General features: G+C 47.4%; 1 protein-coding gene and 1 long non-coding RNA gene across 2 annotated transcripts in view; both read left to right on the top strand.

Moving 5' to 3' along the window:
• The window catches only part of LOC140693776 (uncharacterized), a 113,381-nt gene extending 99,835 nt beyond the window's left edge, over window positions 1-13,546 (top strand). Inside the window, exons 14-24 of the mRNA XM_072957434.1 lie at window positions 842-958; window positions 1,378-1,552; window positions 1,671-1,762; window positions 4,987-5,073; window positions 5,408-5,478; window positions 6,662-6,749; window positions 8,953-9,085; window positions 9,473-9,526; window positions 9,801-9,997; window positions 11,766-11,875; window positions 13,272-13,546. Of these exons, the coding sequence (XP_072813535.1) occupies window positions 5,440-5,478; window positions 6,662-6,749; window positions 8,953-9,085; window positions 9,473-9,526; window positions 9,801-9,858 (372 nt within the window). The 5' untranslated portion in view covers window positions 842-958; window positions 1,378-1,552; window positions 1,671-1,762; window positions 4,987-5,073; window positions 5,408-5,439 and the 3' untranslated portion in view covers window positions 9,859-9,997; window positions 11,766-11,875; window positions 13,272-13,546. The remainder of the gene's footprint in view (window positions 1-841; window positions 959-1,377; window positions 1,553-1,670; window positions 1,763-4,986; window positions 5,074-5,407; window positions 5,479-6,661; window positions 6,750-8,952; window positions 9,086-9,472; window positions 9,527-9,800; window positions 9,998-11,765; window positions 11,876-13,271) is intronic.
• A 1-nt stretch (window position 13,547) lies between these two features.
• Window positions 13,548-21,928, top strand: LOC140693785 (uncharacterized). The gene is made up of 3 exons (XR_012069489.1): window positions 13,548-13,824; window positions 21,093-21,252; window positions 21,658-21,928. It is a non-coding gene; the product is annotated as an uncharacterized lncRNA (long non-coding RNA).
• The last annotated feature ends 1,084 nt before the right edge of the window (window positions 21,929-23,012 follow it).

Raw genomic sequence — 23,012 nt, 5'->3', positions numbered from 1 at the left:
TGGGCCCAGCACTGCTGGATGGTCTGCACAAAGAGGGGCCTGCCCTCCTGATGATGGCTCTTAACACCTGCAGGGAAACTGCTCCCAGGGCTCCTGGAGGTCCATATTGAGAGTGTCCTGCCAGCCTTGTGGGGTCACCTTCCCCTGATGCAGAAGCAGACCTCTCTCCCTTGAGGCCCAGGGGACACCTGGCTCAGGTGCCACCTCTGTGCCCTGGACACGCAGAGCCCCAGAGCTCTGGCACAGCCTGGGGTGTGGTGGTGTCCGGGCAAGAAAGGCCCTGGGAAGGGGGTCATTCAAGGGCAGAGGCCACTCTGCAGGGATGCTGGACCTGGCAGCAATGCACTGCTTCAGTACTCCCTTGGGTTGGGTCTCCAACCTGTGGGATGGAAGGGCCACTCCTTCCTGTGTTGCAGTCGGGGGAACTAGATCCATCGTCAAGGTCAGCCCTGAAAATGGAGGCTGCGCTACCTCCATTCCTGGAAAGAAAATCAGTCCCCTCCAGTCCAGGTGATTCAGAAAGTCATTCAGCAATGTTCGGGGCCCCCACTTTAGGCTTTGAATTAGAGCTGAGCGGCTTAGGAGGCCAGATCCCTGACCGTGGCTCCAGGAGCAGGTTTTCTGCTGGGGGACAGGATCCTCACAAACACCTGTGTCTTTGTGGGACACTCCCCTCTGACAAGCTGGGAGGCAGGGTGCAGTTGTGGGAAATCGTGTTTACATGAGCAGAGGGCCACCATGTGGTGGGGGCACAGGAGACTGTGAGAATGAGTCCCACAGCCTTTCTGGAATCAAAAAACTGGCAAATGTGAAAAAGTGCATAATTTGTTTTATTGAACAGGCTGCTTATGTACGTTTGGAGGACCAGGTTCAATGACTCAGCATCCCTCCAGGACAATAGCCTCAAGAGAAGAACAGACAGAGCAGGAGGAGATCTGGGGTTTCTCCCAGGAATGAGGTGGAACAGGGATTTCTGCAGATTTGCAAGGAGTCCCCGACCACTGAGCATGGGGTTACAGCCCCACGAGACCCCTGTCATGTTTGGCTTGGGCTCTGGTTCTGGCCTGCTCATGTATTCTTCCAGCAGAGTTCCAGAAACTCAGAGGGTGGACTTAGAGGGGCTGCGTTTGGAACCTAGTGAGGAGTTGGAGGGTCCTTTATATTGAGTCCCTTCATCCTAATCACCGTAGCTGAAGCCCAACACCCCCCAGGCCCCCATGGTTGCCGTGGAGGGAGAACAAGCCTGGCAGGCGACCTAGGGGTCCCACTACTGTGTCCTTCCCTTGTCTTCGTTCCCTTTCACCCCGGAAGGTGTGATTGTCTCGTGTCATGGTGGCCTCCACAATGTCCCTCCCGGTAATCTCTCTTCTCCATCAGGTGGGGTTCCCAACCCCGCTCAGCCTTCTCTGCATGGATGCTGAAGGACCAGGCCCACCTGAAGTTCTGAGCTCGAGCAGTAAGGTGGAAAGAAAGAAACCAATGGAAAAAAGAAGCAAGTGATTGTGGCAAAGCTCCCCACCACAGAGAAGCTGCCCTGAGTGGAAGGGAGAGTGTGGGCATGCCCGTTTGTTTCCTATCTCCCAGTGCTCTTAGCTTTCTTATTGCCTACCTGCATGGTTACAACAAAATGATCTGCAAAACTGAAAATATTTACTCTCTTGCTTTTACAGAAAAGGCTGGCCAGCCTCTGGTCCGGTACCAGGCAAGAGATTGGAGTTCCTTTCCAGTTTGGAAACATCTTGGCAGGCCCAGGTTTGCAAAGGTCTTTAAGAGTAGTTACGGAGTTTTGCTTTTAAACTTTTTTACGGCTGTATATACTTGTGAGATGTGGTTGTGATGTATAATTCTGAGCCGGGATTTTCTCAAACTGTTTCTCACTTCTTATACCAGACATTCCTAAATTCCAAGTGGAACTGCATATTAAGGAAGCCATGGAATTTAGCAAAAGGATACAGATCTCATTTCCTTTTAAGCATCGGTGTACCTCCATCATGGCAGTATTTGTTATGTGTTATTGATAGGGGAACTAAGTAGTAAACAGATTAATAGAAAATAGGGGATTTTAGGTACACAGGTTCATCTTTTCAACATTGTTTGTAATATTTGCAGTTTAAGATGACCATTCCTGAGAAACAGGCAGCCTCTTAGAATGAAATAGCATTTCCTCTGAACCATAATTAATTTTTATTTTGTAGACAGCAGGAAGGGTAATAACACGTCACACATTTGGGGACGTCAAAGAGAAAATGTAACTTTCTGGGAGCGCACTCCCCCGCCTCCCCCTGCCCTTTTTACTGTCCCATTCTCCCTGGAAGGCTCTTTCTTATCTTCTGCTCATGGCTCCAGTAACTCTTTCTTCCTCCTTGTTCCTCAGCTGGTAAGGTTAGTTTTCTACTTTGAAGAAGCAAACAAGCCAACAGAAGAGAAATTTCACAAGCAACTCCCAGCACATCCGCTCGCCTTCTGATGTCTGTGACCTCACTCTCGGTGCCCCACCGCTTATTAAAAGTGGCATCGAAAGCCAGTTCCTCCAAAAGTCCCCGAGGCCCCATCCCTCCCATCTTCTCTGGGTTGTCACTCCCAAAACCATCCTCTCTTTCACTGCCTCATCTATTTTGTTCTCCTGCTAGTTGGCACCATCAGTATATAAACGTCCATCCTCTTAAACCAACAGCACTCCTTGACCCTAATTCACCCCCACCAATTGCCACCCTGTGTCTTTGCAGCAAATCTTTAAGGAGTTGTTTAAACTCACTGTCTGCATCTTCTCTTGAGCCATCCCCTTTTACACCCATTCTGGCTTTTCGCCTGATCCCTCGCTCTATGGAAACTGCCCTGTCAAGGCCATCAGTGACCCCATGTTGCTAAATATAGTGGTCAATTTTGACTCCTCATCATGCTTGGCCCCTCGGCAGCATTTGACCCAGCTCTTCCATCCCTCCTACCCCGTGTTCCTGCTTCACTCAACCCCCAGCCCATCTCTCTGTCTGTTTCTGCTTTTGGCCTGCTGGCTGGTCCTTTGCCAATGTCTCCTGTTTTTTCCAAACATATACTGTGGGTGTTCCCCAGGGTGGGTTCCTGGGCCTCTCCTCTCTCTCTCTGCTATTCCTTTGGTGGAAGCAACCCAGCCTTGGAAATTGGCATGCCATCAATTTCTCGATTTCTCCAAAATTCCCTGATTTCCCCTTTCCATCTGAGCCTTTATCCCTGAGACTCACATCACATTCTTTTCCTTTCATTCATCTTGCTTTCACATTCATACATATGTTCTACTATGAAATTACTTTTCCAAATTTTGAATCAGTACATATATATCATGTAAAATGCTCAAATATGTATTATTTCCACTAAGATGCTAATTCTACCTTAGAACATTTCTGCACTTCTGTATTTATGTGAATAAAGCGAATAGTATTTCTACAAGCCTCATAGTTAAACACTGTTAGTTTGGGGCTATTATGTAACATGAAATAATGGTACATCAACATAGTCGTTTTTCATTTATTTTTATGTAACACCGAGATGAGGTTTTTGCCCTGAAGACTGGTTTTATTGAAATTTTACCTACGTTACGGACAGTCAGTTTATGTGAAAGCCCTCATTTCTCCCCTTTTTGATATATGCTCCATTTGGCTATATATAACATATAACTTGGCATGAAACAAAATTCCCAAATCATTCACATAATACAATTAATATGTTTAATTATATTTTTTAAATGTTAAAAAGAAAAAGAAAACAGATTCCTCTACCTATTAGGCACTTCTGTGGCAATATGTAACACACCCCTTAACCATGACATTGAAGAACTGAGCTGATACCAGCCCCTTTCCACCTGCTCAGCCCCACCTTTTCCCATCCCCTTTCCCATCCGGAGAGGACATCCCTCCCATTGTCCAGGCCCAGATGTTGGAACCATGTCCTTTCTCTCTCTTTCTTTTACACTCACAGACAGCAAATCCAGCTTGTTAGAAAATTCTGGATATTCTGTCTTAATTAAATACCTGCTCTCTGCTCCCCGCCCTCCTAAGAGCCACCTTCAGCCTTTCCTGGATACCAATAGCCTTCTGTTTCCATCTTTGCTTTCCTACAATCTCTCATCCACACAGAGTCAGAGGGAGCCTGTAAAAACATACATTGGGGGTGGTGGGTGTTGCTCAGTGGTAGGGCGCATGCTTAGCATGCTTGAGATCCTGGGTTCAATCACCAGCACATTCATTAAAATAAATAAATTACTTCCCCCCAAAAAACACAAACACAAAAGCATAAGTTGGACTACATCACCCCTCCCCTCAAAACTCACTAAACGGGTCACCATGTCATTAGGAGCCAAAGTCGTCACAAAGGCCTCAGGACCCGGCGTGCTCTGCCTCTCTGCCCACACTCTCCCCCTCACTCTGGGGGCCTCTGGCTCCGGCTCTTCCTTCTTCCTCCGGATCTATTCTGCTTCAAGTTCATTACTCCGTGAGATCTGCCAGGATTGCCTTATTCTCTCCTGCCTGCCTCCCACCCCACCGCCATCACCCGAGTTTGCTCATATCACTCTTTTTTAAAAATTTATCCAAACTCTTGCTACCCCAACATGCTGCCTGTTTCCTCTGCTAAAATTCTGAGCCCCCAGTGATGGGGAGTCATGTCTATTTTGTTGACTGATAAAGCCCGAGAGCCTTGGGAACGGTCTAGTTAGGAGATTCCCGTATGTAGTAGGAGCTTATACACATTTGCTGAATGAATGTAGATGCCCTGGTCCAATCCGATGGAGCACTTCTGTGACGTGCTCAAAGAATAACTCTCCTTTCCACCTGAGAGGGGGTGACAACTTCCCTGCTGATTAAAGGCAAGAACTTTTTGCTTTATGCTGTTAACCTTAGGCGGGGAGACTGGGGGATCTTCATATATATTTTTAAATTTGGTTCACTCTGCAGTTGGTCTTTGGTCTCTGTATAATTTTGAGAAACTCTTTATAAGTGATCATTCTTTGATCAGATTGAACAGGTTCCAGGGGGAAGGACCAAGCCTGTCCCATCAGCCATCCTATGTGTCTTGTCCTGGGACCCAGTGGATGCTCAGCATGTAAGTGAACCGACAGGAGTGAGTGAAGAGATGGGAGCATCTCATTATTGTGGCGGATCTCTGTCCAATGCCTTGAGATTTGGGGAAGGGTTTACGAGTGCAGAAGGGAGAGGTCAGGTCCTCTGTGCTTTTCCTGAGTGCCCTGGCCTTACCCATTCCCCCAGCCCCCTCTGGGCAGCCAAGCCAAGGAGCTGGGCCACCAGGGGTTGTGCTGATCAATAATCCACCTTCACCCCAATTCCGGGGGTAGGTACACATGGTTGTAGACACTGGAGTCAGGTCCTTGGAGGAATTCCTCACCGAACTATGTTTTGGACCTTTTATTTTTCTCTAGAACCTCCAGCTGAAGAAGATTGTCTTAGACACATGAAAGTTGAGGACACCTTCTGTCCCCTCGCAACCCAGGTGGGCCTGGGAGTCTGCTTTTTCTATAGCCGATGGGCTCGTGTTGATTTGGGCATCCCTGTGCCTGAATTCCTGCAGTACACTCGGTGGTAAGGATGGGGGTGCCTGGCAGGGAGGGAAGCGGGTTGGGAGACTGTACAGCTGGGCTGATGTTAACCTGGGGTGAGCGGGAGCTTGCTGATGCATGGCATCTCGGGGCAGGGAACTCTCCACACTCAAGAGGGGTTCCCACTCCCGCAGGGTCCCTTTGATCAGGGTGCTGGGCTGTCAGGGGACCACAGGGGTCCCAGTGAGGATTAGGGTGCCTTCAGGCAATGGGAAGTGTGGGGTCCAGTGGCAATTGAATTAACTGTGCACCCAAACCCAGCCCCCACCTCTTTCAGCCTGTTTCCTAATCTGCAAAACTGGAATGTTATTAAACATCTCGCTGGGTCATTGATGGGCTGGGACAGACTACACAGTCAGGAGCTGGAATTCTTCTGTCCCCTGATTGTTTGCCTTCTTTCTGACTATTTGCTCTCACAAGCTCAGTCTCTCTGTCTCTCGCTCTTTCACTTCTAAGTTTCTCTCATGCTCTGGTTTCATTTGATTTCCAACCACCGCCCCTCCCCTCCGCCAAACTCCAGATGAGTGAACTTGATTTCTATGTGTCAGTTCCAAATTCCCAGGAAAGATGCTCTGTCACCCTCTGGATCTTCTGTCCAACCCATGAGTTGTGGCCAGATGAGCGAGTCCCTCTGGGACCAGCAGAGGGTCTCTGCCCAGCCCCCAGCCACCACTGTGGGAGCACATAGCTCTCCGTGGAGGAAGTACTGGCTGTGACCTTGTGTCACTAAATGTGAATTTATGTCTTCTCTTGAACCACCTTCATCCTCCTAAACAAAGATGAAAATTAAACACTCCCGGGATTTGTGTCATGGAACACTCAGGGTGGGGGCTAATGGGGTTGGAATTTCTGCTGTATTTAAGGGGCTACAGTGAATCCCCAACGAGAGCCTGCAAAGGGAACAGCACCGGCCCCACCCGGCACTTAGGGCGCTGAGTCTGCGTGACGTTGAGCCAGGCTTCTGACCACAGCTCAGGGGTCTGGTCTGACCAGTTAGCCTTTGAAACCAACCAGCTTTGGATTCCTCAATCCCACCCTGAGGTTTTACCTGAACCATCAGCTTCTGTATCTCTGAAGACAGATGCTGAGGACCCTTCACGTAAGCCGTTCGCACAGCCCTGTTCAGGCCTTTGTGCTGCACGGTCTGCCCGGCGAGCTGACCGAGGTTGGTATTTTACTGATGTTAGAAGTAGTCTGGTTTCCCGATGTACTGTTTCACTGAACAAGCAACAGAAGCCACTTCTCGCTGATAAAAGCAGAAAAGGGACATAATGAAAAGATACTGGGAGGGTGTGTGGAGTGGCCAGGACCGGAGCCAACCCAGGAGCTGTAGGAGGTGTTAGGGAGCCCCAGGCACCAGGCTGGGAGGGGTGCTACCGGGCCCCCTGCCACCCCAGAAGGGACCCCCCCTCCACCCGACCCTCCACCTCACTCACTGCAGGTTCATGTCCCGGCAGGGCCAGGTCACACTGAAGCCACCAGCACACACCTCAGTTGGGGAGCTGGCCCCGTCTGAGCTGCGGGCGTGCCTGGTGTGGGGAGAGGCCCAGTTAGAGGAAGGCAGTTCCCCTACTGTTCCGAGTTAAGGTGCAAGTCAGTGCCCATCACTCAGGAGAGCCAGGCTGGACGGACCTCATTGTGGTGACTAGGCTGTCTGAGTTCACTTATTACTTTCTACGTTTGAAGGCCCTGGAGGGAGAAAAAGTGAAGGTTCTAGTACTTATTTTGTGTTTCCCACGTACCAGGTGTGGTAAACAAGCCACTTCAGACAAGGCCCGGAGCAACCACGTAAATAGGCCACGGAGCAAGTCGTGCAGTCAGGCCTCTGTGGTCCCGAAACCCGTGTCCCCATCGGCTCCATAGTTACCAGTGGAAACTAGGGGGATTTATGGGACTGTGTGCTCCTGTGAGGGCTGGGATATGTGTGTTTAAGTCCACATCTTCAGAAACTCGGCTAGAACCACAGCCACTGATTGCACGGTGGCAGAGGAAGGGAGGATTCCAGCCTCTGGTCCAGCTCGTGTGGAGCTCAGAAGTTCTTCCTCCTGTCCTGAAAATAACACCAAATCTGAGGGAGCTGCAAACCCACTGCTCTTCTTAGATCCCAGAAGACTGAGGGGGAAAGCTGCTTCCAACCCAGAGAGGTTGCAAAGGGAACAGCGGGCAGGCTTGGAGAGTCACAGCTCCCAAGGCAGAACCTGCTTTTGTAAGAACCCTGGGGGCAGGCAGATTTAACAGGTCCCTGAGGCCAGCAGGAGGCTCAGTGTGGGGAAATCAGAGTGTGACAACTCCAGGGGGCCAGTCAGAGGGGCCCCATGCTCTTTTTCATGTATTTTACATCCAGGACCGTGTCCTGTTCTCAGAATGAAGGTCAGAGGATAACTCCTCATGCTTCCTGCCTGGAGAGGAGAAAATAACTGTATTGAAATACACCCAGAACATTCTGTTTCATTGGGGGAAGTTGTTTTTTGTTTGTTTTTTTAATGAGAAATTATTTTACCAGAGCCTAACCAACCTGGGAGAAGGGAAATCCCTTCTGTGTCACCCAAATTGGGGTGGGGGGAAAGAGACACACTTGTGGAGGTCACAGCTCAGGGCACAGGCTCAATGAGAACTAATCACAGGACTGCAGATGCCCTGCTCTGTCCCGCTCCCCCAACACCTTACCTCCATGTCAGTAGGGCCCGTGTGTAATAACAGGAATAATACTAACAGAAGTAAATGTCTCAGGAGTGTCTAGGGAAAACCCAAAGACAGCGGGGAGATGAAAACAAGGACACACAGGCTGTTTTAGCCTCTCACACCAATAGCTGTAGCAAACTACACACAGCCCAGCCCCAGTAGATAAACAGACAACCTCACAGAAGAAATTATTTATTTTGGTTCTCTTACCCAGTGCATTCCATGGTGCATCCTCGCCTAGAATTGAGTGGAAGCAAGTCCATCTCAGAAGGGACATAACTGAAGAGGGATGGCTTCCCAGACTCTGAGGGGCAGAGAGAGCACCAGCCTGGGTTAGAGAAAGGTGAGGGGTGGGGTAGGGTGTGGGCTGCCTTCTTCCCCATATAAGGAACCTTCCTGAGGCCAGCACAGTAGGAGGGAGGGCCATGGGGTGGAAGCAGCCAGACTTCATCCTGAGAACTGTTGGGATGCCTCAAAGGGACCATTCAGGTGCCCAAACTGGGCCCTGATTGAGGGAGCCAGTCGGTCTGACTCAGAGCCCAGGACTGAGGTGGGCTCACAGCAGGCCGGTATTACTTGGCCGGATCCATTTCACTTCTCCGAAGCCCTGTGTAAAACATGAAGCGTGGACGGCCTGGTGAGCACAGCTCTGCCCTCAAGACCGGTTTCAACTCCTCTCTTCCCAGAGAACAGCATCTCTGAACCCGTCCTGGGTGACCTCACAGAGATCACCCTAGTGGCCCAGGCTAGTGACCGGGAACATGTACCTTCCTGCAGGCAAACCCTGACGTCCACTGATGCATCATATACTGGCAAAGAGTGAGTCACTGTGCATTGGTCTAACAGCAGAGACTCTGCCAAAGGCCCAAGAGGTGGTGTGTGGGACATGCAGGGGTGCAGGAGTGTAAGCAGTGCAAAAGTGTAACTGGTGACAGGGGTGCAGGGGCTGTGGAGGGCGCAGGCATTTCAGGGGATGTGGGGGTGGAGGGGTGCAGAATTGCAGAGAGTAGCAGGGGTGCAGAGGTGCAGGGAGTGTAGGGATGCAGGGAGGTGCTCAGGGACCTGGCCAGGATAAGAAGGCAAGTGCACATCCTTGCAGTCAGCCTGACCCCGGTAGGCTATTGCAATGCTTTTGGGCTGCGGCGGCGGCGGTGGCGGTTGGGAGGCTGCCCGGGCAAGCCGATCGATTTCTTCTCTTCCCTGCAGCCTGGCCTGGGGTGGGGCTTGGCCGCCGGAGATTCGCCAGATGTTGCACTCCAGGTAAGCTTGCTCCTGGTAGGTGGGGCGGTTAGGTCAGAAGGCAGTGGCAGCGGCAGAGGGGCGGAGCGGGTCTACCCCTGGTGAACGGGTGGAATAGCTGCCTTGTCCCGGCTGCTGGGCCTGGGAGCGGCCTCTTCTTCCCCAGGTCGCCGGACACTCCTGTCCCACTCAGCTTGCTGAGTGCGGAGTGGGGGCGGGGCCGTTAAGGTGCGGGACCCACGGGGGGAGGGAGGCTGCCGCGGGGGAGCCGATCAATTCGCTCCGCTCTCCCCAGAGGCGGAGCCAGGGGCGGCTTCTGCTGCCCTAGAGGCGGGACGCGGGTCTCCAGATGATCTTGCTCCTGGGAGGCGGCGGCGGAGGCGGCAGGGGCAGGGGATGTGTTCCAGGGAGTTGCTCCATTTCTTCTCTCCCCCACGGCCTGGCTTGGGGGCGACGTCTGCCGCCGGAGATTTGCCTCAGGTCCGACTCCAGGTGAGCTTGCTCCTGGGAGATGGGTGCGGTGCGGTCAGGGGGCTGGTAAGGTGGTGGCTGCAGGCATAGGGAGGCTGCCCCGGAGGAGACTGTGGATTAGCTCCATGTCTGCACCGCGTGGCCTGAAGGCGGCCTCTGCTGCCCCAGGTCCCGGGACACCCCTGTCCCACTTTGCCTGCTGGGGGCGGGAGGCAGGGTAGTCAGGGTGCAGGGGTGGCGGTGGTCGGGGGCCTGCAGCGGGGGAGCGGACCATTTGCTCCCATCTTCCCCGCGTCTTGTCCTGGGGGCGGTCGCTGTTGCCCTGTGTTATGAGACGCGTGTATCCTAGTCGGCCTGACCCCGGGAGTTGGACTTGGTACTTTGGGGGTGGTGGCAGCAGCGGCAGGTTTTCCCATGGAACTTGTCCATTTGCTCCCACTTCCCCCCATGGTTTGCCCTGGGGGCGGTCCCTGTTGTCCCAAGTTCGTCGGACGTCCATCTCCAGGTCAGCCTGCTCCCTAGAGGAGGCCACTGTGAGGTCATGGGCAAGAGTGGTGGCTGCTGCGGGGGTAGGGGCTGCCTTGGGGAGCTGGTGGATTGGCTCCCGTCTCCCCGATGGCCTGGTGTGGGAGTGGCCTCTCCTGCCCCAGGTCACCAGACGCACCTGTCCCACTCAGCCTGCTGGGGGAGGGGCGCCCTGGGCGGTGCCTTTAAGGTGCGGGGGTGGCGATGGCGGGGGTAGAAGACCTGCAGCGCGGAGCCTGTCAATTTGCTCTCCTCTTCCCCGTGACCAATCCTGGGGGCGTCCTCTGCTGCCCAAGAAGCCGGATGCCCGTCTCCAGGTCAGCTTGCTCCTGGGAGACGGGCCCGATGCGGTCAAGGGGCAGAGGCAGTTGCGACGGCCGGCTGCCCCGCCTAATGGGGCCACTTCTTCTCCTCTCCCCTGACCTGGCCTGGGGACGTCCTCTCTGGCGCAAGATTCGCCTAACACCCCACACCTGGTCTGATTGCTCCTGGAAGGTGGGCGCGGTGAGATCAGGAGGTGGAGAGGACAGGGGCTGCCCCTGGAGAGCTGGAGGATAAGCTCCAATCTCTCTGCAGGCCTGACGTGGGGGCGGCCTCTGCTGCCCCTCGTTCCCAGGTCACACTTCTTCGGGTCATATTTCCCCGGGGTTGCGGTAGGGTGCGGGGGCGTCGGGGTGTTGGCGGGGGTATGGAGCCTGTCACTCGGGAGCTGGGGGTTTAGCGCCCATCTTTTCCGCAGATTGGCCTGTGGGCAGCCTCTGTTGCTCCAGATCGCAAAGCAATTTCCCTGACAGCTTAGCCACCAGAGGTGGGCAGGATGGGCTGAGAGGGCTGAGGCAGCCGCCAAGGCAGCGACGGAGGGGGCTGTCCCTGGCCAGCTGGTCAATTTGTTCCCATCTCAACCTTTGCTGCCCCAGTTTCGCAGAACGCCCTTCTCCAGTTTATTCTTCTCCAGGGAGGTGGGCGCAGTGCATGCAGCCCGAGGTCTGGGCTCTCCCTTGGGAGGGGCAGAACTCTCTTGTTCTCCTTTGTCTTTATTCTTCAGCGAAGTGGTTACTGGACGCAATTCTTAATTCTGAGAAAGTGTAGCCTGTGTTATGGAAGAGCTGCTGGACAGTGAGGTTTCTGGGTGGATTTTCACATCAGCTGATGCCCCAGGCAGGCAGGAAAGCTATTACTCAGAGCTTCTTAGTCTGGGGTTGGGGATGGCCCCGCCATCCTTGCCATGCTTTTTAAAAATGTGTTACTCCCCTCTTTTTCCTAGGTGACATTTTAGGTTATTGGGTCTCAGATTGCTGGCACACTCATCCCTGTTCTCAGACATCTTTTAAACTTGGGTGAAGTGATAAGTAGGGGAAGATGATTTACTGAAAGGTAAGAATACTTAAATTCGCATTAAAGCTACATTCTGTCAATCTTTCTAAAATGATTTTCCTCTGATTCTAAATCCACGACCTAGTGAATGTTGTACTCCTGTGTAAAATCATTGATCTTCACATCACATTTGTTGAGTGGTCAACGAGATTTGTTAATTAGATTATTCCTGAAAGGAAAAGTTCAGGCTTTTCAGAATTCCTTGTCTGATGTCACCCAGGCAGTCACAGTAGAAGACAGAGCTGATATAAAAATCCCTCAGCTGCCTGAACTGCAAAGCTTCTGGGATTACTGATCCCTGAAATGCAGGTGACTCTTGATGATAATCTGGGGGATGGTTTAAATGATCAGATTCTTCCAGTCCTATAAATGGGTTCTGTGGCCCCAGCCCCGGGAGAACTGGACATAAGGGCCATATCGTGTGTGGTGGGATGGGAAGGCAAGGTGTAAGAGCTGGAATCACTGAGATTCCACACTCGCTAAACACAGACTCCAGAGCCTAATTGTTGTCAGGTTCTGTTCTGGATTTGAGAGTGTGTTCATACATGATTCTTGCCCTTCTGGAGTCACTGCCTGGGTGGAAGTAACCTTTACATAGATCTGTGGAGGATGACATTTAAGTAGATGGGCTGTTATGGTTCTCAATGTGCCCAGGCTTGCTCTTCCAGGCACTCGTGGGACTAACGCGAGTCATGTTATTCACTCATTCACTGATTTATTACCCTTGAATTGATCACTCGTCCCACAGTAAGTGAAACAAGGTAACAGGAAGCTGAGTTTTGTCCCCTCTCCTATCACTGATTGTTTTTCAGTCGGGCGCCCTGCGTATGCATTGTGAAACGGTGGTATTTCGTGCCCAATGGGGCAGCACTGTCAGTTCTGAGAATCAGGGGAGACACATGGGTAGGACAGCACCCTGACACACATGGCACCCCCCATCCCGTGAGACAGAATTGTCGATGCTCAGGTGACCCGATGTAGACTGCGGTGCTAAACCTGAGCATGTTTAGTTATCCTGGTGGCTATGAAAATACAGACTACCAGTCGCTACCTCTGGAGACTCTGAGGGTGTGCACCCCAGGATTCTGCATTTTAAGAAGCACTTTAACGAATCCTGATGAAGAGATCTGAGTGTCCCACGGAGAAACACTGGTGTGCGAGGCACCAATATTGAGGATTCTCAGGGAACGATGCCTTTTTAGGATGGTCCATGGGCCCTCACTTTAGACTTTTGCCTTGAGTTTAATTTTATGTGTTCAGAAGTGATGTCTTTCAATTCCAGTGCATGTCAGCATGCTCTGTGCAGGGATTTACTCTCAGTAGATGGCAAAAACTATGATTCTTCAGGTCACCGAGCTACACTGTGAACGATATTTTATTTTGGTTTTCTTTGTAGCAATGCAGAGTCTCCCGAGAAGAGATTTAGACTCAACAGCTTTGTGTCAGACTTTGGAAGACCGCTGCTGCCCAAGGTGTTCTCTGGCAGTGCAATGACGAATCTAGGTCCCTCTTTCACTGCTACATCAATGAAGTGGACCACTTGGACAAGGCCAAAGCTGGTATCCCTACCATAGCCCTTTACAGTGTTATTCGGCTCCAGGAAGCCATCAGATGCAGCAGGTGGCCAGAGGAGGAGCCGAACAGACTCATGAAATGTGACATCCCCAACTTTATCAACACGGACCAGAACTCTGCCTTTGTGGAAGATGATTTCCTGATTTTGTAACTACCGATTGTTCTAGAAAATAAGCCAGTTGCCCAGAACTCACACAAAGACTTGAATTGAGAAACGTGCTTTCTCAGGTATCTTTCTGAAGATGTGAAGTCTGTCTTTGTATGGAAGGAAGTCCCCTTTCACAAAACTGAATGTGTTTGTGTCTGAGAGAGGGAAATGGAGACAGAAAGACGAAGAAGCAGAAGAGAGCCCCCTCAGAAGAGATCTAGTTAAGGTGAGTTTTTGTGCCTTTAAAAAACATTTGGGGTTTTAGGGGGAACAAAGTATTTACACTGTCTTATTCTCCTCATTGGAAACCTTGGCCCCGTCGTCAGAGTCAGCGGCCTTGAACGGGGGTTGCACGCTGCGTTTCATCTGGCACTGCCACTTCCACGCTCTGCCTTTAGCACGTTGCTTTGCCTGTCAGGGTTGCCACCCTTTTAACTGTAAGGTGAGGAGTCTGGAGTAGATGATCCACCCCAGCTCTGCTGTTTTGCAAATTTCTGATTTCGTATTCGGATGAGTCTGGGATACACCCAGAGCAGTATAAACCAGGCCCTACCTCCTGCCTATTGCTGGGGCATCCCTCAGGTCTGTGCCTTCTACTCAACCCTTTACTGAGCCCAGCTTTTGTCAGGAGCCCAAGTGCCTACCGGGATGGCAGGGGACTTGTCTTTCGTGGTCACGGTGGCCAAGAATTCTATTGGTGTGCTGAAACAACTCTTCTGAGATCCTCCACCCACCCCTGCTCAAACCTAATGACAGCACTACGGTTCCTTTCCTAGGAGGAGGATCAATCCATGGTGCATTTTATGACAATCCTGTCCCCAGGGATGCACGGAAGTTTATCAGCTGAGTGAGGGGAGGTGCCTCTGTGTCCCTGTATCTCTGTCTGCTGACAGTTCGCTGCCACCGGCTACTGAACAAGAAAAGTGCTATTTACCATGTTGTGTGTTTTCCAAATGTGTAGGTGATGGTCTTGTGGCTCGTGCGTGGGCTTTGATTTGGGATGGTGAAGGGCTTATAAATACCTCATCAACATGTATTCGAGGTGGCCTGGTGCCACACAGATTTGATTCATGAAGGCATCAAGCCTGCACACTGGTTTGGAAACAACTTGGTTTTGATCATTCACACTGCATGCATGACTCGCTGCTAATCTCTGGGTGGTTTTTTCATTTCAGATTTATTCACCCCATGTCTTGCTTAAGCTGAAAAATACATTTATTTCACCAGAATATTCCCTGATTCTTTGTTTACACACATCCAGTTTTTTTAATTCCTTTAAAAATGATTCTGTGTTTATAATGCCTCCTAATTTCTATCATCTCTATGTTGCCAGTGGCCTGAGACATGCACCAGATTTGATGCCGGAACAGTTCCACCAAAAGAAATCCCTTTGCCGTAATATCTTTTGAGGAAAATATTATTCTTTAAGGCTCTAACAGTAAATCGTAGAAGAAAGCATGGAACATTTCTTGTAGTTAATACATGTTCATGCGAAAAGAAATGATATTTTCATTAAACAATGTTGATTTTAATAACTTTTACAAATGTGAACATTATTATTCATAATTTAAGTAACCAGATAAAACCACAGTTATTTATTATGAAGATTGAAAACTATTTACATGGTCTCTTAATTAGAAGTAGCTTTATTAGAAGACTGAAGGGTATTTAAAAGATGGAAAAATACCCATGATGACACCATCATTTTTATTAACTAAATATCAAGAACTGTGCAGGGATAAGATTTAACCCTCTGCAAACTGCCAAGTTAGCATGAGGTAGTTTGTGGATGCTGCCAGAGGACAGGACACTCCCCCAGGATCAGAGACAAAGGACTCCCTGCCAGCACAGAAGGCAGCCTGTGGTTCAAGTTCATATTGGTTCCTGAGTTCCTTTCCTATTGCTGTTGTAACAAAGGACCACAGACTCAGTGGCTTAAAGCAATACACATTCATCTTCTCACTGTTCTAGGGTGCAGTAGTGCAAAGTCAATGTCAGTGGGCTAAAACCAAGGAGTGGCCAAGGCTAAGTTCCACACCTAGGCTCTTGGGAGGGATTCATCATCCTACCTTTCCCAGCTTGCAGAGGTGCTCACACTCCTTGGCCCAGGGCCCTGTGTCACTGTGACCTCTGCTGCCACTTTACATCTCTGTCTCTGACTATATAGATATAGAGGAAGAGTCTTCTACATCTGGTATGGACCCTTTTTCCTACATGGACATTGTATCCTTATTTATGTGCAGATGAAAACCCCTTCCCTCCAGGGTGCGGTGGCATCAGCTCACAAGATGACCACTCTGGGCTTTAAGTGTCCTCTTTGTATTGTCATCAGGGAACTTCTCTTTCCATAGTTAGCTCTGTGTTACTTTGTTGTTATATTTTACCCAGAATTACTGAAAGTTTTACTTAAAAGGGATCCTAATTAGCTCTGTTTACCTGTTTCCAGAGCTGAAAGCTTCAGTTCTAGAGTATCAGTTTGATTTTTCCTAAAAATACATTCCAGTATATTTCTCTGGTGAAAGTCTCTACCCTGTTATCTATTCTCCCATCATTTCCTTATTTTCTTGAATATATTAAAAGTATTTTATAGCCTTTATTGGTAACTCTGATGCCTACATCACCTGGGGTTTGCATCCTTTGTCTAATGCTCCTTATTCTCATGTTATCTGTCATATAGTCTGGACATGTTGCATGTCTAGAAATTCTTTATTACATGGCAGACATTGCAAATGAAAAATCCATGTTATCTTCTGTGAGAGCTTTTCTACCTTCCCGTTAGGCAGACAGTGTGAGGGACTGATCATGTCACTCCAATCAGGCGCTGAGGTGGATCAGGACTAAAGTGCCTTTTTTCTTAAAACAGCTTTGAGGTATACTTGGCAAAATAATTTTCACACGTTTAAAGTGTACAGCTTAATATGTTTTCACGTAAGAATATCCCCAAGGAACCATGACCACACTCAAGACAGTGAACATACCCATCACCCACAAAGCTTCTCTCCTGACTTTTTTTGTCCCTCCCTCCCTCCCCGTCTCTTCCCCTGGGAACCATTGATCTGCTTTCTATCACAACATATTGGTTTGCATTTTCAAGATCCTTATATGAATGGATTCATGCAGTATCTACTCTATGTTGTCTGACTTCTTTCATTCAGTGTAATTATTTTGAGAATCATCTGTGTTGCTGTATTAATAGCTTATTTGTCTTATAGTAGAGTATTGTTTAGTGCTGAGTTTTTACTGAAGAGTTTATTGTGAGCAGTGTTTGTATAGACCATCATTTCTTTCTGCATTTACTTCTTGATGGATGCATGGGTTATTTACAACTTGTGCTATTATAAATAAAATAGCAGTGAATATTTGGTTATAAGTCTTTGTATGGACATATGCTTTTCCTTTCTAAAGCACCAGATGAGGAATGTCTGGATTATATGGTACATAGGTGTTTACCTTTTTAAAAGAATCTGTTAAAGACTTTTCCAAAATGGTTGTACTATTGTAAATTCCTCGTGGTGTGTATCAGTTCTGGTTGCTCTACTTCCTTGCCAGCACCTTGTAAGGTCAGTCTTTCTAACTGTATTCATTCTAGTATGTATGTGAACTAGTATCTCACTGTGGTTTTTAAAAGTATTTCTCTAATCATTAATGACACCTTTAATCAGCATCTTTTCATATGCTTATTATCCATCTGGATATCTTTACTGAAGTGTGTTTTCTGGCCTCATTCATTCAGGTGTTTGAATTATTATTGAATTTTGAGACCTCTTTATTCTGGATCAGATACAAAGAGAGACCATTATCAGATATATGATCTGCAAATAGCTTCTGTCTATGGCTTGTCTTTTCATTTGCTTAGCAGTGTTTAGAAGAGCATTGAAGAGTCTTCATGTTCATAAAGTTCACTCTATCAGTTTCTTTTTAAAATAGATGATACTTTTGGTGTCATAGCAAAGAAAAATTTGCCAAACCCAAGGCCATAAAGCTTAAGCCTATGCTTGTTCTCCTAGCTGTTTTTTAGTTTTAGATTTCCTATTAAGATCTATGATCCATTTTGAGGTAAATTTTGTATATTTTGTGAGGTGTGAATCAAAGTTCATTTTTTTTTTTTGCGTATCACTATCTAATTGTTCCAGCACTACATGCTGAAAAGATCCTTTCTCCACAGCATCCTTTTTGAGAATCAATTGTCTGTATAAGTCTTGGTTTAGTTCTGAACATTCTATTGTGTTCCATTATTCTATTTTCCTGTTTTACACCAACACCCTAATTTCTGATTACTGTAGCTTTATAAAAAAAAAGTTTGAAAATCAGATAGTGCAAGTCTTCCAACATTGTTTTTCTTGTTCAAAGTTGTTTTGGATTTTTGGGATCCTTTGAATTTTTATATGAATTATAGAATAAGTTTTTAAATTCCTTACATCCTGTTCTGCCAAAATTCCACCCATGTCTTTGGCCGTCTCCAGAGCCACATTTTCTGAAGAAGTCTCTCTAGATCCCAGGTGAAAGGAATTTCTCTTTCGTCTGTGCTCAAATCACATTTGATATTATTTGATTCCATTTAATCATATTTGCCTGTATGTACTTGTCTGATCTTTCCAGCCATTTAGTAAATCTCAAAAGATTAGGAATCTTGACTTGGTTCCCTCTGTGTGCTGAGAAACTAGTTCTATGCTTTGCAGGAGTGAGCCCTGCAGTAAGAGGTATCTGCAGCACACATCTAGCTCATTGCTTGAATATTGTCAAGGAATTCTGCAGATTTAGAATTGTTTATTGATTGTTGTCTCCAAGACGGCTCAGTCTTTTTTATTTCTATTGCTACTGCTGCAGTTTCAAAGAACAATGGGCTAGTTATTTTGCAAATATCAAATCATACTCTAATTGTGTTGTCACGCAAATTATGTGCTGCTGTGTCTTAACAACCTGCTTAGTGTTCACAGGCTCCTTCACTCATGGAAAATTTGGGAGAATGTCATATCCTTAGAGATAGCAATGCTGTCTTTGGCGACCTGAGCAGCAGTATCTGAATTCACTCCTGCTATTTTTCCAGTGTCCCCTCTAGACCTCCTCCAGCCCTCCATGGGGGGCCCTGCAGTTCTGCCCTAGAAAAGCCTGTTGCTTCTCAGGAAGACTTCCCTATGAAACATAATCATGTCCTTCTTGTGGGGACATTCAGTCCAGAGACCTGAAAGCAGGGGAAAATGTTCAGCCTGCTTTTGGTAGAACCTAAATTCTTCCATACTTGTTAGAAGCAATTTCAATGAGGAAACTGTTTTGGCATCTAACAAATCAGCATAAATGACTGATGAGGAAGATCAGCTTCCCCATCCCACTCAGTCGTCATGTTGATGTGACACACACATTGGCAAACATTTTCCCCTGTGAGCAACGTAAAGTTCAAGACGTTATGAATGGCTTTTTATTTTTATTTCTTAGTCTTTCCACATTCACTGTGTCTCGTGAGATTATATGAATCCTGCTTATTTTCAGCCCAGCACTAAACTTTTTAAAAGGATCACGTGTTTAAAAGGCTAGTGGACACTTTTTTAGAAGACAGAAATCCTTAGATTTTGGTCCCAGAGTTGAATCTTGGTTAGTGGTGAATGAAAATTCCCGTTAAAATTTTAAATTCAGTGATATAAAGTCTTAAAAATAGTTAAATATTAGTCAATTTCATTAAACACTATAAGAGTTATTTACCTTTAAGCCTGTTTCTGGGGCAATTTTGCAATGATTCCCTCCCTTTATCGATTCCCTCTTTATCAGAATCCTTGAGAGGCCCCTGTCATCATTGTCAGTATCATCATTATCATCATGGAACTGATTCTTCTGGAAGATTCTAGGAAAATAAAGAGATGGACGGGATTATGTGTAGGTCAGTGTGTGCATGTACAATAAGAACAGCTGTCAGGCATTAGATGCAAGATACCCATTTCATTTAGGGGAGAATGTGGTCATGAAATCCTGATGTGGTGAATGAAGGAAGCGGTGGGAACAGGATAGTCAATGCAAAGGAGGAGGAAGTGAGTGAGTTGGAGAGCATAGATCCTTGGTTAGTTGATCAGCACATTGGTAAGAATGAGGGGAGTGTGATGGCAGAATCATGTCCCTCCCCGGCCACAGGGTAGCCACCTGTGACATGTTACTGTACATGGCAAAAGGGATGACAGATATTTTAGGATTAAAAATCTTAGAGGATTTCTGTCTCCTAAATTGTCTATTAGTTAGCCTTTAAACCCATGATACATTATTATAGATTAGTGCAGGGGCACAAATAAAAAGGATTCATATAATCTCACCAGACAAACTGAATGTAGAAAGGATAAGGAAGAAAAACAAAAAGTCACTTATAAGTGCCTGGAACCATAAATTGCTCATGAGGAAATGTTACACAAGGTGAATGTCACAGCCACATACATACTGCCTGAGTGGGATGGGACAAGGGGATCCTGAGATGAGACAATAGGGTGAGTAGTCTGGATTGTCCAGGTGGGCTGAATGTAATCACAGGGGTCCTTAAATTGGAGGATATTTCCCAGCTGAGTTTAAAATCAGAGGGAGGTGTAGCGATGGAGCAATGTTCAGAAAGGCTGCTGACCATGAAAATGGAGGAAGTTGAGGGGCACAAGCTAAGGAAGGTGGGTGACCTCTGTAAACTGGAAAAAAAAAAAAGGAAACATTCTCTTCTAGACCCTCTAGAAGGAAGGAACCCTGCTGGTATCTTGAATTTATCCCAATGAGAACTGTGTTGGATCTCTGACATCCACAGCCATAAGCTGATAAGTCTGTGCTGGTTTAAGCTATTAAGCTTAATGGAATTTGTTACAGTGGTAATAGGAAAATAACATAGTGAGCGGTAGTGTAAGGGATTAAAGGTCTAGGATGGGGTGTGGAGAGAATTCTGACATTTACACCTAAAAAACAACCAGGTGAAGTGGGAAGGTGTTTTAAGGAAGTCCTACCTGGCAGGGCTGTCAAGCAGACTGGAGTGAGCGAATCCTTGGAGTTAGAGGAATCAATTAAACCTCTACAAGGAAAATAAGAAATAAAATGTAGCAGGGCTTCAGTGTTAGTAGATGTAGGAATGGAAATGGGCAGAGAGATATAAACATTATTTTGAAATTAGCTACAGGTTTGATGACTGCATGTTTGGGAGAGTTAGCCGATGTGTGGACTGAATGCATCCCCTCAAAATCCATATGTCGAAACCTCATCTCCCAGGTTGATGATATAAGGATGCGGGGCCTTTGGGAGGTGATTAGTAGGATAAAATGAGGTCATGAGAGTATTGCCCTCATGAATGGTATTAGTGTTCTTATACAGGGCCCCAAAGTGCTTGCTTCTCTCTCCTCTCTGGGCCATGAAGATAGTGGGAAGACAGCCATCTTCGAGCTGGCAATCCTCTCCCAGATACATTGACCTTGAAAGCCTCAGCCTCCAAACCATAAGGAATATGCTGGTTGTTTAAGCCACCCGACACACGGTAATTTGTTACAGAATCCCAGACTGACGAAGACAGTGGAGAATGCCACTGCGTTTGGCACTGATTGCCTGGAGAATGCTGAAACCCAGGGAAGTGGGCAGCACAGACGTTTACTCATTTAATCCTGCCAACACTGTAGGGGATAGAGTCTACATTTTCCTCGCTATTTAAAAGGTAAGGAAAAAGAGGCACAAATAATAACAATGACAATGACAACAACAACAACAACAGCAACAATAATTTGTCCAAGATTCACACAGAACTCCCTGGAGGGAGAGTGAGAATTAATACTTATGCAGGCTGGCCCCAGAGCCCCTGCTCATAACTACTAAGTCAGATCACCTTGCTTATTTAGATCAGTTTTTTTTTCAACTGTGATATGAGTGTACTGTGTCCAGTAACTTATAATTTCAAAATACCTCACTGTAAGGGAAACATTAGTTGCAGGCATTACAACCCACAGAAAGCTAGACATACAAAAATAACTTGTTAGGGCAAGATAACCAATAATGTTTTTAAATATTATACCTGCTGACCCTTTGCAATAAAGTGTTTATTTATAATTCTGTCTGGCTACAGAATAACATCATAAACCTGCATGTGGCTGGTGGCTCCCGTGTTGGACAGCAAGGGTCTAGAGAATTTAAATGACTTGCCCAGCCTTGCCCAGGAAGCTCGTGGTGGGATCAGAGCTATAGTCTGGGACTGTTCCTTCCTATCCAACAATTCCCTCATGGAAGTTTAGAAGCTTCTCCTTTGGTGCCCAGCTGTCTATCCGTACTTATGACATCTTGTCAGGTGCCACGGCCTGCTCCTGAACATCAGCCAGAACCCACTTCTGCTCTTTTTTGGCCAGGTAATACCTTCTAGCAACTTCCATTGCCTTCTTGGCATCAGTTTTTACATGGAAGGGTAGTGGCTAGAGAAGGAAATGTGTCCACATGACAGGTTTTTCATAAATATAGTAGGAGTGGTCAAGAGAAGAAAACCTCAGGAATACGAGTGGAAGCAGGTCATTTAATATACCAAATGCGTACTTTCAATGTATGTTTGTGTTTCCGAGTCCACGCTTGTTCTACTCGTGCATTATAGGCCAACACATCAGGAGACAAGGATTTGGGGCAAGAAATAGCGGCTTTAATTTGTAAAGCCAGCGGAGAAGATGGTAGACCAATGTCCTGGAGAACCATCATCCCAAGTCAGAATTCAGGCTCTTCTTATATTAAAAAGGGGAAGCGGGAATGCTTGGTTGTTGCAAACTTGGTGTATGAATTCTTTGTTGTTAGAATCCTTTGTTCTTGCAGCTCTTCACCTGGGTCAGATCCGTGTAAACCTCCAACAAGCAAATGTTATTTTCTATTCTGTATCTTGTTATCTTTATACGAATGGAAAAGTGATAATATCCTTCAAAGTCAGAGCCTTGAGAATAGGGTCTCCTGTATATTTCAGGATCTAGGCAACATTGTTTCACAAAAGGTGCAGAAACAGCAAGACTAAGCCTAGGAAACAGGGCACAGGTTTAAAGTCAAAGGAACAGATCTAATATGGAGTCAGATTTGTTCTTTCCTATTTCAGTAGTGCCATGGAGAAGGCACTGTGGGCAGCTTTCTGTAGGGTCCTGGAGGCTTTCTCTCTCAGCCTCTGTGCGCCTCTATTGAAAACCCGTCATCGCTATCTGGCCTGCTGGAAAACCAGTCCGCCTGTTTTGCCCTGAAGTTGTGTTCTGTTTATAACTCATCTCTACTCCTTGGAAAACAACTCAATAAAAACTCAGTTGGTTTCCCACCAGCCCTGAGCAGGGGTGAGGGATAGCATGTTATTATTTTATTAAAAAAATATATAAAAGAGTTTTAAAACACCACTGGGCACATAGGAGAGAGACAATCAATGCTTCCTGGCTTAAATCGAAAATGATGACTCAGTGAGTCTATGGC

This window comes from Vicugna pacos, unplaced genomic scaffold, assembly GCF_048564905.1.
Source record: "Vicugna pacos unplaced genomic scaffold, VicPac4 scaffold_20, whole genome shotgun sequence".
NCBI lineage: Eukaryota > Metazoa > Chordata > Mammalia > Artiodactyla > Camelidae > Vicugna > Vicugna pacos.
This window is presented reverse-complemented; position numbering and strand designations above follow the sequence as displayed.